Source organism: Cucurbita maxima, unplaced genomic scaffold, assembly GCF_002738345.1.
Source record: "Cucurbita maxima cultivar Rimu unplaced genomic scaffold, Cmax_1.0 Cma_Scf00159, whole genome shotgun sequence".
Taxonomy (NCBI): Eukaryota; Viridiplantae; Streptophyta; class Magnoliopsida; order Cucurbitales; family Cucurbitaceae; genus Cucurbita; species Cucurbita maxima.
The window spans coordinates 74,893-91,373 of NW_019272175.1; the positions used below are offsets into that span (position 1 = coordinate 74,893).

The following is a 16,481-nucleotide window of genomic DNA, read 5'->3' on the forward strand; positions in this document are numbered from 1 at the left end:
TCCCATTCTAAATGTTTTATTAATATATTTTAAATTAAAAAAAAATATATATAATTGACGGACCTTAGGCGATGTTTGTTTTCACCAACTGAATATCACTGTGTCGAATCCAAGCTTGTTTGGTCACATACGCTGTTCATGCATGCATGTTTAATCGTGTGCGACATAATATGTCGCATCTCATCGTCATCTTGGTTCTCAACAACACGACCCATACACTGTGATGTCATCCCATATTTCGGGACACATCAACTATTTTAGTTTGCTCGGACACATTCATTGGGAACTGACCCACGTGTTGATTATCTCATTGGAACATCTCGAACGTCATCTATCTAGGGTTCTCTCGAGCGTTGGACTCTCTTGTGTCCATGCTAAGCCATTTACAACATATGTTCCAGATAGCGAGTGCATAATCTAACCTCTGACTCATGGTTGGGGCGCAATACCAGCACATTTGTGCTTTCCAGTACTGTCCATGAAAGAAAGAGAGTCAACACCATGTCTCTTCCTATATTACATTTTGAGGCATTTCCAATCATTCTCGAGTAGATGTCATTTCAGCGAGTGGATATATAGTCTCGTGCATAGTTTGTTTAGTATTTGATTAACACCAAATTTAGTGAGATTTATCTTTTATATCAACGAACTTAATTCTCGAGACGCATGTCCAAACTCATATGGAACCTCCAACTTCTGAAGTTATGACCCGAGGCCTTACCAGACCATCTTTGAGCTTGTCTTCGAAACTCATGTCACATTGTTCTCTTGAACTTTGCATATGTCTCAACTTATCTTCAATGCACACTCTTGGTGTGTTTGATGATGCACCGTCTTCATCGATCGCATCATGACACTTCTCAATCTTGGCCCTCACGTGGTCGGATGAGAGCCACTTGATGATCACCCTCTGTATGTCTTGATGTGTCGAATCACGCCCTACTTTCTCTTGATAAAGTTGTGACACTTAGCACCGTTCATAAATTAGAATGATTTTTTTTTCCACATTAGCCAAGTCTAACCTTTTAGACGGTCATTTGTCCTCTTGCTTTCATGCTATTTGCATCAATCTAATCATAAAATATTTGATATCAAAATTTTGTTGTCATAGCTTTCATGCTACTTCCATCAATATCATCTAGTCATTGAATATTTGATATTAAATCTAAGAAAATATTTACTACATGATATTTTATTAAATCATGTTTATGATAGTTAAATTAGATACAGCAAAATTATGAGTTTTTTTTTTTTTTTGAAATATTTGTCTTGCATTATATTTTAAAAGTATTTAAATCTTTAAATATTTGTTTTTATTAATTGAACTAAGAAAATTAAGGGCAAGATTTTAAAAAAAGTTAAACAATAAGAAAAAAAAATGGTGAAATTGTTTATATGAATTTAAAATTTTAAAAATTTGTTTACTTTATAAGAACAAAATGTTGCAAATTAGTTTCTTGCCACGTCACGGCAGCAGTCATACGTAAGACAAACTTGGCCAGAATTTTGAAAATATTGTCCCAACATTGACTCGGACCACCCTTTTAACGGTCAAGGTATTGCCACGATCTCCAGTTCTCCTTTGGACACGTGTACGTCCCAAATTGATTCCATCAGGCCCACATCTGACACTCCAAAATTGTCAGCATCCTTCCTATTGATGGTGGCGTACAAGGGGACAAATTGTGTACCACGTGTCAGATTATAATTGGAAGCTTTTCGATTATCTTAATTTCACTTTATTATATTTGGATTAACTTTTTAATGATAAATCATTAGTTACATCAAACAGAGAAGTCAAAGTTTATATCTTGAATTGGGTGACGTGTCAATCACACTAGTGACAGCTAGAGCCGGCGCAGAGCCACAGCCGCCAAGCCGTAATTACCAGACAATTAGTCAAAACAAACTCCAGTTAATATTAAAATACTTTTATTGAATTAAAATTAAAATTAAAAAAATTACTCGATCAAAAAATAATTATAGAATTAAGAAAAATTAAACAAGTTTATTAAAGTAATTGAAGAAAATTGAAACGGAGACATATTGATTGAAAATATGGACTGGCGTGCAAATGTTAAATTTGAATTGATTTGTGTTATTGAAAAGATTGAAATTGAGAGGTGGGTGAGGAAATGTTGCATCAAGACAAATATTTGCCCATAAAATTCTTTTTTCCTTTTTTTTTTCTATATTTTTTAACAAATATTTCCCCATAAATTTTTTTTATTTATATATAAATATATATATTTTACAAGTGGGTTATATAAAAATTCCATCTTAATTTACAACCAAATTTGTGACTACATTCTTAACGTACTATATATAATAAAAAAATTACGTGTCTTTTTAAAATTTAAATAATAATATTTTGTGATTTCAAAATTCAACTAAATAAATGAATTAAATGATGAAAAATTAAAATAATTAATTTACAATTTTCTTTTAAAATATGTTTAAATTAGAAGAGAGTAAAAACAAACGGTATAATAGGAACCATGATTAAAATAATAGATTAGAATTCTCATCCACACATTAATAATATCATAGTGTTAAATATATATATTATATATATATATATATAATATTAAAGAATGAAAACAAAAAAGAAATGGGGCATGGCAATAAATTAAAGAACTGATGGGCCAACAATTCTGATATTTATATTTGGATCACGCCGGACCCATCTCGAAGTCTATATTAAATCAAATTTGTATATGGTAACAATTAGAAAAATAAAAAATAAAAATTTAAACTTCGAGGGGTATAATTCTAAATTATGATTTGGTAACGGCCCACTGTTAAGCAGATGTCTTTTTTGGACTTTTCTTTTGTGATTCCTTTCAAAGCTTTAAAATGCGTCTATTAGAGATAGATTTTCACATCGAAGTGAGAAAAAAAATTAGAAATTTATTAAAGATAAGTGATGAGCCGCAATATTTGAAAAAAAGAAAACAGTTAAAAATGCATAATAAATATAAATATAATAAATGACAATGACAGTGATTGGGCGGTCGCCTACAATAACGTCACCGTCGTCTGCCCGTGATTCGATGCCCCGAGAAGATTCTGTCTTCTCCTCGTCGTTAACAGCGCCGTCAAAACTAAAAGCCAAGCCGACTCCAACTGAGCCGAGCTGCCCTCCCTAAAATATCACCAAGCCGACTCCTATGTATTTTTCCGTTTCCACCATTTTTCTATCATTCCATTTCCAATTCTCATTTCATTACAAATTTCCTTAAAATCAGAGCACAGTCATTGCTTAACAAGATTTTTTTTCCTCTCAGCTTCGTTTTCTCATCAATTCCCATCCTCTAATTTCCTTGTTTCATCCATTTGATTCAAACATCTTCCGTCGTTCTTTCTCGCACTTGCGGCTATCGATGCAGGATTTCATTTTGTTCTCGTCTTCTAGCTTCTAAGCTTTGAGTAAATCTCAACTGCGAATTTCAACTGCCATTTTTGTTCAACAATCGATATCGTACGCGTGTCTGAGCTTGGTTTCGGAGTTTAGGTTACTAAATTTGTCGAAATTACACAATTTCACCGAGTTTTGAAATCTGGGTTGCAGGTAATATTGCCAGATCGTTAACCTTCCATCCGTATTCCCGGGTTGTTTATATCTGTTTGAAGGAATGAAAATTGGGATTACATTGATTGTTGTAGTTTAATACCACTACTGTTTCGTTGTTAAACTGTATTGATGATGGAATTCAGAATGCCCACGGAACTGAGTTGAACTTGAGATCCAATTGAGTTTAGACAATATATTTTCTCGTTTTCATCCTATGTGCGAAGGTTCCATGCTTTAGTGATTTCCATTCATATTCCATAACTATGTAACATGTGGTATTGGTTTGGAATTGAGTTCGTCATGAAAAGTGATTGTTTCTCTCATTTGAATTTTTGGAGCATGGATGTTTAATCTAGGAGGGCTTTGGATATTGTCTGTTGATGAACTTCACAAGCTGGGAAACATTATTCTTTCTCTTTAAATTAGAAAATCAGTCGTAGGTGGATTTCTAGCATGGAATATAAAGCATTGTTTTGAAAAGTTGTTTTTGATTTAAATGAATTAGAATGATTGGCAGTGGATTTCCAGTATGATTACTCTTTGGGTTTCAAACTATCTAAAGGATCCCTGTTCTTTTTCCCATTCATCGTTGGTCATTTTGCAAAGAATTTACCCAATGAATTAGCAACGTATTGGTTGTGTTAGCTTTTACTTTATGGTGTATATTTCTTACACTTCATCTTATCTGTCCTATTGGTTGGACTGGTGATTGAATAATTTGTATTCTGGTTTCAGGTGAAATAATCAAGCCTACAAGAGCTATACCTATGTCTATAATCACGTTTTTTTCTGCAGCCTTCTCTGTACTTAAAGAATACCTAATTTGTATAGAGAGATGCGATCATTCTGCTTTCAACTGATATGAAGACTGCACAGGTTTCCTTTTATAATTCTGTTGTTGCTTTATACAAAAAGCTCGACGTTCCTCTAACTTCACCTTTTTACTTGTTCTTTGCCTACAACGGAACTTCTCCACTTACTCCTTTACCTCAAATTTTAGAATGATTTTTCAACTTCGTGGTGCTAATGTTATACTTCCAATATTGCCTAATTGAAAGAAGAAATGGATTTGGCTTTAAAATTTAATAGAATTTGGAGACATCGTTTTTTATCCTACGTGGTCCTTATCAGCCTGACATATTTCTTCCATTACCATTAAGGAGTGTGCTGCCTCATATGATATTAGATGTCGGATCATATTACTTATGCCTGCAAATATGGAAGTTTGATGTGACTGTTGGACATCAATCCTTGTTGATATTCTGGCTCTTGGACATTTTATGTTGTATTTTCCCCTGTATCTCATTTATAGTATTTAGTTTCCGAATCGGTTACTATAAATTGGTTATTGTCACACTAAAAAATCTAATTGTCATTCTAAGATCCTTTCTTGACATGCATAGAGAGCTCAAGATGCAAAAAAAGCTCTGGATGATTCCAAAAATAACCTACCAAACAGCTACAAAACTGAGGCTCCTATAACGGATACAGGTTCGATTTCTGCCTCAAACAATGATGGCAAAAAAGTTTCTCACCAAGATATTGAATTTGTAAGCCACAGATTCTTTCTAATTACAATGACCATTAGTTTCTATATTTATTTTTTCATCTTCAATGTTCTGTTGTGATTTCTTATCTCTTCATTGTTGAATGAATTGGAATGCTGCTCTAGGTCCAGAATTTAATAGAGCGGTGCCTACAGTTATACATGAATAGAGATGAGGTGGTTAAGACCCTATTGAATCGTGCAAGGATAGATCCTGGATTTACGTCATTGGGTAAGTTTAGGAGCTTTCATTAAGTTCTATGTTCTAATATTCATGTTCAATCAAATAACAATGATTGTAAACAATTACTATCACTCCACACACACTTATTATAGATGATTATTACGTATCTATTATTGTTTATTAATGTTCTGGACTTTCCTCATTCAGTTTGGCAGAAGCTGGAAGAAGAGAATGCTGATTTTTTCAGAGCCTACTATATAAGATTAAAATTGAAAAAACAAATCCTTCTTTTCAATCATTTGCTTGAACATCAATGTCGTCTCATGAATTATTCAATACCTCCCAAAGTTCCGTTAGCTCCTATGCAGAATGGAATTCATCCTATGCCTGGTAAGCTCTCATATCCTTAACCAGATTATGTAATTATCTAGCTCAGTGGATACCATGGGTGCTGGGATTCCAAGCCTAGTTGTAGCTCTGCTCTTAGATAGCTTAATTTTATATATTGAAGTAAGAGAGTTACATGTTGCAAGATACTAGTATTTTGTTATTCATCACTACTTATTTTCAGTGCAGTTAACAACTTACCAATGGGATATCCAGTCCTTCAACAACCTCCTATGTCATTGCCAGGTCAACCCCACATGGATACCATGGGCTCTGGGATGCCAAGCTGCCATGTGGTCAATGGAGTTCCTGCACCTAGTAACTTCCATCCTATTAGAATGAACTCTGGGAACGAGTAAGAAGACTGCCCTAGTAAAGTCGTTATTAATATACATTCTAAAACATTCAATGCTGTGGTCTCGATAAAACAAAACAATAGAAAGTTATAAAATGGTCAATAAGATTGCATAAAATGGAAATATTTTTAAACTTAGACGAAAAAATGTGATACTGTAAAAGAATTTGGCATGTTTATTGAGCACACCCTTTTCAATATAGTTTCTATTACCTCTAGGGGAGTGGTAATTATGCACAAGTACTAGCATTGGGTGTCATGGCTCATGCTGCTAGTCTTGCCATGATATCATTGATCATTACTGCTTCGCTAAATTCTCCTCAAGAAAAATCAGCCATGTTCATGTGTCTGTGTGGTAGATTTTGCATGGAAGAAACTTGTGCTGGAGTTTTGAGTATCTACAAACAAAGCTAAAGGAATTACATCCAGTGATATAAAATCGTACTAATATGCATGGGACTAATGACCAATGGTTAAGATATTGCCTCTAGGATTCATGTGCCGACTGTAAGAGAGCATTTAAAAATATTCATGGAGGATAGTAATCCAGTATTTACATTCATTGGCTTCATAAATTGATCTCACTTCTCACTTTTCACTTTAACTTTTTGTTATTTTATTGCATCTAATACTTGTTCTTATTGAAGTATGTTGATGAACAGCGTGGCTGATGTGGCTTCTGTTATTCCACCAAATGGTACAATGTCCTCCATGTCAGAGATGTCTATGAGTCCTACATCGGTGGCATCCAGTGGTCATTTCTCATTCACTGCTCCAGAAATATCTGGAATTGGAGTAGATACTTCTGCACTTGATACTGCATTTACATCAGAAATCGTAAATTCAGTTGGTCTGCAACTTTCGCAAGATGATGGAGCAGGAAATTCCAGGGATTCTCTCAGATCATTGGATCTGATTCAGTGGAATTTTAGCCTGTCAGATCTTAAAACAGATTTATCAAATTTGGGAGGTAATTTCTAGATGATTTGTAGATTTCTCTAATTTTGTCTCTTATATTGATGTCTACAGAACTTTTAGCAGTATCATATCACCTTTTCAGATCACCGTAATTTCTTTGGAATATTACTTCACAAGGCTAGAATAATAAGCATTGTTCTAAATTGGACTTATTTTTTCCTCCTTCATTTAGCTAGGTTTACAATAAGAAACAGGGTAAATACTAGAAAGGGTAAACGTTGCGAAGGGTCAATCTCTCCGGCCTTTATACTAGGCAATAAGAAACATCTAAATTTTGGAAAATGCATCTCCAAACGCCCAAGCTAAGCTAGGTGATCCTGATCACAAAGATTTCAATAGAATGGAGAGAGAAACCAAGCTGGACAAGAAAGGGGGACCAGACATTATACCATTCAAGTAATAAATTATTGAAAAAGGGGAGTCAATAGTAGTCCCTGCCCCCTCGATGGTCAGCCAATACATAAAAGAATAATGAGAAATAAGCCATTGAAAACCAAACAACTTTAACCACCTAGCAGTAGTTCAACAATCCTTTTTGCAATAAATAGAGAAGGACGTAGAGAGTGAGAAAAAGCTTTCCCTATCTTGTGAACAATGGCAACAGTTCAAGGGAAATTTGCCTCTGAAGTCCAACTCAAAATATTTGAAAGCTAGAGGATGTCGGACTTGATTGACAGATATCCTAATCGGAGTCGAACAAATATACTGTGTGGATAAGTCAATGCCTTGTTCATTCAGCGATCACCCTAGATTGAAGTTGTTCATTCATCCCTGATATGAATATAGCCGTGGGCATCCTTCAGATGACCGATTGAGGAATTGTTTGGGAATGATGGCCTTTTACTTTAGTATCATGTGAATCTAATTTTTCTTTTCCTTTTCCAATAAGTTACTTCAGTCAAATTGTTACGAAGTTTTTCTTTCAATCTTTTTTAATCTTCCGTAAGGAAAAGTCTTGTGTTGGTCTATAGAAGTTGATAGCTTTTAGGAAGACCTTTAAATAAGAATGCAAAATCCTATTTCGTTGGCAGTTTTCACTCTTCTCTTGGACTAACTTTAAGCATATTGATGAAATCTCTTCAAATTGGTGCAGATTTAGGACCATTGGGTAACTACCCTGGTTCTCCATTTTTGCACTCCGACCCGGAAATTTTGCTCGATTCACCAGAGCAAGACGACCTAGGTATGGGAACTGCAAGACTCTTTTCAGCTCTAAATTGTTTGATGTAACCAAAACCACCCTTTTTATCATGACAAGCAATTTTGGCGAACGTTAATCATTTTATATTTGTTCATTACTCTTTTCTTTCTTCAAGTATGATGACTCTTGCGAATTAGAAGTTCCTAGTTGTCGATGGAAGTTGAATGACATAGATTTTAGATATCAACTATGCAAATTTAAGAAAGCCAAGAAGTCGAGTCTAAACCTTTATGTACATAACTTATCATTTGGCCACTCACTAACGTCTCAATTTTATCGCAGTGGAGGAGTTCTTTGTTGATTCTGTCCCTGAGCAGCCAGACGAAGAGAAGTCCTAGAGAAAGGCGACAAAGGTTTTTTTTCTTCCCACTTGAATAAGTAGGATAGTATAAGAGTTGATCAGAAATCAAGAGCTCATTTTCTATTCACAATAGGCATCCAGTAATTTTGTCATCAACAATTTCAATTATTTAAAAATTGTAGTCACATAGCTTGGTTGGTTGGTAGGATTGTAGATAGGGATGTAGTCATGTAGGGGAAGCTGTGCTTCTCTTGTGCCGCTCATTTTAGAGGTCTCCAGTTTCTTGGAAGTTGAAGCTGACTGTTCAGTTTTTAATCCCTTGTCTGGTCTGTATTAAGAGTCAATTACAACAATCCCATAATAATGGTATTTTTTAGATGTTTAATTATTCTATCTCTTGTTTAATGGCTTTGATTGATGAAAGCACTTATCAAATTATCTCCTGTCTTACTCTCTGATATTATATATTAGCTAATACGATGGTTTATAGAGAGGAATAATACTCAACTAAATAAAACATCGTTAAGCAATCTTATAATGTTGTTTTAGATTCAATAGTCTATTCCGGAGACAGATTTTTAAGAACTGCAAGTTGACTTGCAAAGTTCAAGATTACTGCTCACTTGTGATCATAATTAAGGACATTGTTACAGGCTCATAAAAGTATACTTTCGTGGGTAAACTTAAGAGAATCGTTGAAATCTTGTTGATTACAAATGTAAATTTTTAGGAGAAAAGAAGATACAAGCTAGTTAGGCCACTGCTCACAAATGTTTTTGTTTCCGGATAAAGTATGTCAGGACAGGAACAAATGGTTGAGAAGGATGGGCCATTTCTCTTTCCTCTGCACTTAAAATTGTTCTGGTAGGTTGAAGTCTCTTCGAACACTAAAACTTCCCATTCCAAAAGTACCTTTCTTTTCATTCTTTTGAAATGAGTTTTTCCGGCACCAAAGTTGAATAGTGCCTGACATTATGCTAGCTTGCTTTGACTGCTCTGCTTACATTTGTTGCTTGCCATCATTTTCAATGATCATTCACCTTATCAGCTGTAAAGCTTGTGTCAAATCCTTATCACTATCAAATGTTCATCTTTTAATGTGAAGAATTGTTGTCTAAAAGTAGCTTTTTTTGATGTTGATCTGTTTATAAAGAGCCCTTGTTTGGGTACTGTTGTCATAGCACTTTTTGCATTCTTTTTTTTTTTATTGGTGTGTGCTTATGTTCTAGTTTATCGAATTATCTCGATACTCAAATTTGACTTTTATTAATTTTTGGAGGAAGAGATGTATTCTCTTCTTAAGTTTGATTTAAAATATGTATATAGGTGGTTCTTATATAGTCCTTTTCAAACATCTTCCATAGTCGTATATGTATCAAATATTAAATAATGATATGATACACATACCTATCAAATAAATCTAACTCCACTTAAATATAATCTTTTCGAAATTTGTCTTAAGCTTATTCAGTAATGGATATTATCAAGAATTGATATCACTATTGTTAGAGATTAATGCATAACACTATCAATCTTATTTTGAAACGTGAAGAAACTTATAAACATCATATGGGATTTGCTTAGCTTTTGTTGAATGGGCTCAATGATGATGGACAGTTAAAATTTGATCATGGGTTTACTCTAAATATGTCCATGGTTCATAAAGATGATTGTAGTATTGCTTGTAAAATGTTTAACTAAACCAAATACATAATTAGATTCAATGAAGCATCATCAAGCAATCATTTATGTTGTGAATATGTTGCTAATGGATCAAGATTGTACTTGTGATCATAATTAATAACAACTTTAAAGGCTCTTATTAAGATACGCTTAGAGTCTTTGATGCTTAAGTTAATACTTACGCTTGAAGGTACGATAAATCTCAATATTTATAGGATTCTCCATTGTCACCTCCTGAGATTTTGACCCATGCACGCCTTAACTAAGTTCTTCTGAGCTTGATAAAGTTTGAAAGTAACGATAAAAGCATGTGAAAATTATAAATAAAGAGTTGGGTATGACCAAAAAAGAGGCCTTGCTTTTCATCCCAAAATCTAAAGGATCATAACTATGACTTTAAGGGATCATATTGTGATATTTGTCCTCATCGTTCTCCCTCCGATGAGAACCCCACTTCTTTTCTTTATTAAAGTAGTGAGAAAAAAACATGGCAACTGCTTTAAAGTATTAACTTTCCACTTCACACAAAAAGGGGATATTCAAGGCCGAAGGTATGAACTTTGCAAAGTTTTGTAGGTTGCCACAATTGGGTTGTTCTTAATTTGTAGCTGCTTTTTTTTTTGTTGTTTGTTCTTTGAGTTGAACAATTAGGTTCAAAGATCGGTGTTAATTATTGTGAGATTCCATGACGGTTGGAGAGGAGAACGAAATATTCTTTATAAGGGGAGGAAACCTCTCCCCAACAGACGAGTTTTAAAAACCTTGAAGGGAAACTCAAAGGAGAAAACTCAAATAAGACAATATCTGTTAGTGGTGGGCTTGGGCTGTTACAAATGGTATTAGAGTCCGACACCGGGCGATGTGCCCGCGAGAAGGCTGAGCCCCAAAGAGGGGTGGACACAAGGTAGTGTGTCAGCAAGAACGCTGGGCTGGTAGATTGGGAGACCCACGATTGGAGAGAGGAATGAGTGGCAGCAGAGGACTCGCTATGCCCTAAAGGGGGTGGATTGTGAGATCCCACATAGATTAGAGAGAGAAACGAAACATTTATTAAAAGGGTGTGGAAACCTCTCTCTTGCAAACGCGTTTTAAAAATCTTGAGTAAGGGAAAACTCAAAGAGTATAATATTCGCCGGTAATAGGCTTGAGCTGAACTGTTACAACCGCAACTCTAACTGAGACATTGTTATTTCACTGACAGCACCAGACAAACCAGAGAAGGATTATTCTGCTTAGTTTCTTTTTGGTAACAAATTGTCATGCATGTAAACTGTTTGTTGAAAGTTCCCAATGGCTTTAAGCGAGTTAGGGAAGTGGGATATAAAAGCACTTTGTCAAAAAGCTCTAATAAAGACGAAACATTTTCTTGTACCTCACATTGGCCTTTGCTTTACCACCTGATTGAAGGGATTTTCAGCCTTCTCAGCCCTTCTGGCTTCCATTCAACAACCTAAAGAACATGTTTTTCTTTATAAGCTTAAGTACCACTTCTTGCCTTTCATGCAAGTGACCATATTTATGGGTTCCCAGATACCAAAAACTGTAAGGTCTGAACATTCTTAACTCTCTCTGTGACTTTCTTTAAGGAAACCTAGTTCTTGTTGTTCCAATTGTTTTTCTTAGTTCAACGACATGATCTTGAATATGTTTTAACCTGTTTCCACTAATATTATGTTTCATAAATGACTTAGCTTGGGTTGACGTTGTTTCTATCAACATTGATATATACTCCCTTGATCAAATAGGTTTCAACCAACTTCTGACTTCCATGACAAATATGGAGGCTACCAAAACAGAAGCAGACTGTCTCCAAGCTCAATGTTGGAATGTTTACACAGAGGATTAACACAAATAGGCTTCAAACCAGAATTTTGGAAGAAAATTCTTGATCCACAGAAGTCATTTCTTCAGCAATGGAACAAGATATTTGTGCTGTCCTCTGTCATAGCAGTAGCTGTGGACCCTATCTTCTTTTACGTTCCAGTATTTGATAAAGACCGTCAATGCCTAACCATGGACCAAGATCTTATGACCATTACTTGTGTTCTTCGTTCATTCATTGACTTATTTTATCTACTTCACATGATCTTTGAGTTTCGAACTGGTTTTCTTCCCCCTTCTTTGCCTGTGTTTGGAAGTGGTGAATTAATTGAAGACCCAGCAGCTATAGCAAAGAGATATCTTTTCTCAAACTTCTTGATTGATATCTTATCCATTCTCCCACTGCCTCAGGTATAATTTATTTGGAATGTTACATATTGGTTGATGAGGAGCTCTTTAAAGCACAGTCCAAAATCTTCTCTTTCTTCACATATTACGAACACCCTGTGCTTGTTTTGTTCTGTATCCCGCTTGAGAGTGGTTTATGTTAGGAGTCACGACTCTCCACAATAGTATGATATTGTCCACTTTGAGAATAAGCTTTCATGGCTTTTCTTTGGACTTCCCCAAAAGGCCTCATACGAATGGAGTTGTATTCTTTACTAATAAACCCATGATCATTTTCTAAATTAGCCAATGTGGGACTCCCTCCCGACAATCCTCTGCTCGAACAAAGTACACTATAGAGCCTCCCCTAAGATCTATGGAGCCCTCGAACAGCCTCTCCTTAATTGAGACTCGACTCCTTCTCTGGAGTCATCGAACAAAGTACACCATTTGTTCGACACTTGAGTCACTTTTGACTACACCTTCGAGGCTCATAACTTCTTTGTTCGACATTTGAGAATTCTATTGACATGGCTAAGTTAAGGACATGAATCTGATACCATGTTAGGACTCACGACTCTCTACAATGGTATGATATTGTTCACTTTGAGCATAAACTCTCATGGTTTTGCTTTGGGCATCTCCAAAGGGCCTCATAACAATGGAGATGTATTCCTTACTTATAAACCCATGATCATTTCCTAAATTAGCCAACGTGGGACCCTCCCAACCATCCTCAATTGGATAGATTCTTGTGAATCATTTGTTTGAAGTAGCATTGATTGTCTCACTTAAGCGAACTTACTATTTAAGATAACATAGTCTTTTCATGTGTTTCAGCTTTTAGTATTAGTAATCATACCTGCAGCGAAAGATCCAATTCCAACAAAGACAGAGAACATCGTGAAGATTGCGGTTCTTTTGCAGTATATTCCTAGGCTTCTTCGAATTTATCCACAATACAGAGAAGTAACCAAAAACTCTGGCATACTGACAGAAACTGCTTGGAGTGGAGCTGCCTTCAATCTTCTTATTTATTTGCAAGCTTGTCATGTATGTGTTCATTTGATTTTATAGCCATCCAAAAACCACCCCTTTTTATGTTTCGGTTTAAAAGAAGTTCTCTTATAAGCAGTGAATTTGATGATCAGGTTGTTGGTGCCATTTGGTATTTGTTATCAATAGAACGCCAAACCAAATGCTGGCTTGTGGCATGCATGAAAGATGACTGTAGAGACAATTTTTTGTACTGTGAACGTCGTAGTGAAGCAATGTCCTCTTCTACAATTAAGTTTTGCTCTCCTAAGAAATCTGACAAGACAAACACCTTCGACTTTGGGATGTATGCTAAAGCCCTTGAGTTTGACTTTACCAAGACGAGTTTTAGCCACAAATTCTTCCATTCATTCTGGTGGGCTCTGCAAAACGTCAGGTTGGTAAAAGTTTTCCATTGTGACATCGGTTGGAGAGGAGAACAAAACATTTCTTATAAGGGCCGGAAACCTCTCCTTAGTAGACGCGTTTAAAAACTGTGAGGTTGATGGTGATACGTAACAAGCCAAAGCAGACAATGTCTGCAAGTGGGCTTGAGCGGTTACAAATGGTGTCAGAGCCAGACATTGAGTGGCGTGTCAGCGAGGACGCTGAGCTTCTAAAGGGGGTGGATTGTGAGATCCCACATCGATTGGAGAGGGGAACGAAATATTTCTTATAAGGGTGTGAAAAACTCTCCCTAGTAGACACGTTTTAAAACCATGAGGCTGACTGCGATACATAACGGACCAAAGCAGACAATATCTGCTAGTTGTGGGCTTGAGCTGTTACAAATAGTATCAAAGCTAGACACTGAGTGGTGTGCCAACAAGGACGTTGGGCTCCCAAGAGGGGGTGGATTGTGAGATCCCACATCAGTTGGAGAGGAGAATGAAACATTCCTCATAAGGGTGTGGAAACCTCTCCCTAGTAGACATGTTTTAAAACCGTGAGGCTGACGGCGATATGTAACAGGCCAAAGTAGAAAATATCTACTAGTGGTGGGCTTGGACCATTACAAATGGTATCAGGGTCAGACACTGAGTGGTGTGCCAACAAGGACGCTGGGCTCCCAAGGGGGTGGATTGTGAGATCACACATCAGTTAGAGAGGAGAATGAAACATTCCTTATAAGGGTGTGGAAACCTCTCCCTAGTAGACACGTTTTAAAACTGTGAGGCTAGCAGCGATACATAACAGACCAAAGCAGACAATATCTGCTAGTGGTGGGCTTGGGCTGTTACATCATGTTTCTCCATCACTTAACTACTTTACTAGAGAATTTGATATGATATGTGTGAAGCTATTGTTATAAGCTCCAAGTTTCCCAGATAATCTTAAGTTAATGCTTTGGGGCTACATACACTTTAAAAGAACTTGCTTGTCTCGTTACAGCTCAAGTGGACAAAACCTTAAAGTAAGCAACTACATGGGGGAGGTTCTTTTTGCTGTCTTCATAGCCATCCTTGGTTTGGTTTTATTTGCCTTACTCATTAGCAATGTTCAGGTCATTCATGTCTCTGATATCATCACTCTTCCATATTCTATAACTCATTCCCTTTCTAACTGCTCCAACTTTCTAACTGTGAATCATTCCCCTTGGGACAGAAATACCTTCAGTCAACAACTGTTAAAATAGAGCAGATGAGAATCAACCGACGAGATATCGAGCATTGGATGGCACATCGTATCCTCCCGGAGGACTTAAGGCAGCGTGTTAGACGATACGATCAATACAAATGGCAGCTAAACAGAGGAGTTAAGGAAGAGGAACTCATTACTAACCTTCCTAAAGACCTTAGGAAAGACATCAAACGCCATCTTTGCTTGTCCCTTCTTAAAAAAGTGAGTTCTTTTCAAATTTTGTCATGTTCCGATGCCTATTTATATTAAAAGATTTGATAAAGATATATATGGTAGATATTTCGTAAAGATTTGGTAGAGATATATTTGGTAGGTGGTTGAATCTGTTAAAACTATATTTAATAAACGGAAACAATATAAGCACTTTGTATTCCCTCTTCATGTACATACCTGAAGTCATCGGACGAAACTTTCATTGTTTGTTAACTCCAAATGGTTTAGGTGACACTTTTTAGCAACATGGACAAGCATCTACTAGACTCAATGTGCGAATATCTCAAGCCTGTGTTATTCACAAAGAGTAGCTTCATTCTGCAAGAGGGTGACCCAATTGATACTATGCTATTCATCATGAAAGGAAAGCTATCTAACATTATAACTTTTGGTTGGAACAACAAGCCTTACACGGACATACTTAAAGCAGGCGACTTTTGTGGTGAAGAGCTAGTTCAATGGGCAATGGATCCAACCTCCACTTCTCTTCCCATTTCAGCTAGAACAGTTGAATCTCTTACTGAGGTTGAAGCCTTTGCTTTAAAGGCTGATGAGCTGAAATTTGTGACCAGTCAGTTCCATTTCCAGCGCCTTAATAGCAAGCAATTTCAGCTCAGAGTGAGGCATGTTTATATGAACTGTTGCTTTGATTCAGCTGCTGCTGAAGTGATTGATATGTAATAGTTTTTCATTTTTTTAGATTCTATTCTCATCAATGGAAAGTTTGGGCTGCCTATAAGGTACAAGAAGCTTGGCATGATTACGTTGAAAGAAAGAAGAGAGGGGGTGGAGATGGTAGATTTCAAGATGCATTGGCTAAGATAGTTGGTGTCTCGGCGAGCTTTGGCGCCACTCTATATGCATCCATGTTTATATCATATCTGTTGCTTGCTGTGCAGCGAGATCAACACCAGAAAACTGCTCCTTTAACACGAGTGATGACGCTACCGCCGCCTCCAAAGCCAGACGATAAGCAAGACGAGCCAAATTTCACCATCTTGAATCGTTAAAAATGTGTTAGTTTCGCTTTTCTTTATATTTGAGGTTTATGTCTATTTGATTTTTGAACTTTCAACTCAATTTTGAAAGGTTCTCGTAAGTCTGAGAAATGTCTGGTAAGTATATGAACTTTTGATAAATGTTTAACAAGATCGAATAGTTTTGAAATTTTTAAA

General features: G+C 36.2%; 2 protein-coding genes across 3 annotated transcripts; both read left to right on the forward strand.

Moving 5' to 3' along the window:
- Positions 1–3,197: 3,197 nt before the first annotated feature.
- LOC111473772 lies at positions 3,198–8,919 on the forward strand. Of its 2 annotated transcripts, none has more exons than XM_023119179.1 (9): positions 3,198–3,571; positions 4,310–4,450; positions 4,978–5,124; positions 5,247–5,352; positions 5,512–5,694; positions 5,881–6,046; positions 6,694–7,016; positions 8,118–8,207; positions 8,508–8,919. In XM_023119179.1, exons 2-9 carry the CDS (start codon positions 4,436–4,438, stop codon positions 8,561–8,563), a joined length of 1,086 nt encoding a protein of 361 aa, XP_022974947.1. In that variant the 5' UTR covers positions 3,198–3,571; positions 4,310–4,435; the 3' UTR covers positions 8,564–8,919. The 2 variants fall into 2 exon arrangements, with proteins under 2 accessions (XP_022974947.1, XP_022974948.1); XM_023119180.1 differs by having other exon boundaries at positions 6,709–7,016.
- Positions 8,920–11,695: 2,776 nt separating this feature from the next.
- On the forward strand, positions 11,696–16,405 carry LOC111473768 (cyclic nucleotide-gated ion channel 1-like). Its single transcript, XM_023119175.1, has 8 exons — positions 11,696–11,756; positions 11,955–12,441; positions 13,258–13,470; positions 13,569–13,849; positions 14,845–14,956; positions 15,058–15,294; positions 15,535–15,929; positions 16,007–16,405. Exons 1-8 carry the CDS (start codon positions 11,710–11,712, stop codon positions 16,314–16,316), a joined length of 2,082 nt encoding a protein of 693 aa, XP_022974943.1. The 5' UTR covers positions 11,696–11,709; the 3' UTR covers positions 16,317–16,405.
- Positions 16,406–16,481: the final 76 nt, after the last annotated feature.

Bases quoted from the DNA above. Each gene is read 5' to 3' on its own strand.
- LOC111473772 (XM_023119179.1), top strand. The intron at 5,695-5,880 runs GTAAGCTCTCAT...TTTTCAGTGCAG, and splicing joins TGGAATTCATCCTATGCCTG to TTAACAACTTACCAATGGGA. The intron at 6,047-6,693 runs GTAAGAAGACTG...TTCTTATTGAAG, and splicing joins AGAATGAACTCTGGGAACGA to TATGTTGATGAACAGCGTGG.
- LOC111473768 (XM_023119175.1), top strand. From the start codon at position 11,710: ATGCAAGTGACCATATTTATGGGTTCCCAGATACCAAAAACTGTAAG. The intron at 11,757-11,954 runs GTCTGAACATTC...TTGATCAAATAG, and splicing joins CAGATACCAAAAACTGTAAG to GTTTCAACCAACTTCTGACT. The intron at 15,295-15,534 runs GTGAGTTCTTTT...CAAATGGTTTAG, and splicing joins GCTTGTCCCTTCTTAAAAAA to GTGACACTTTTTAGCAACAT.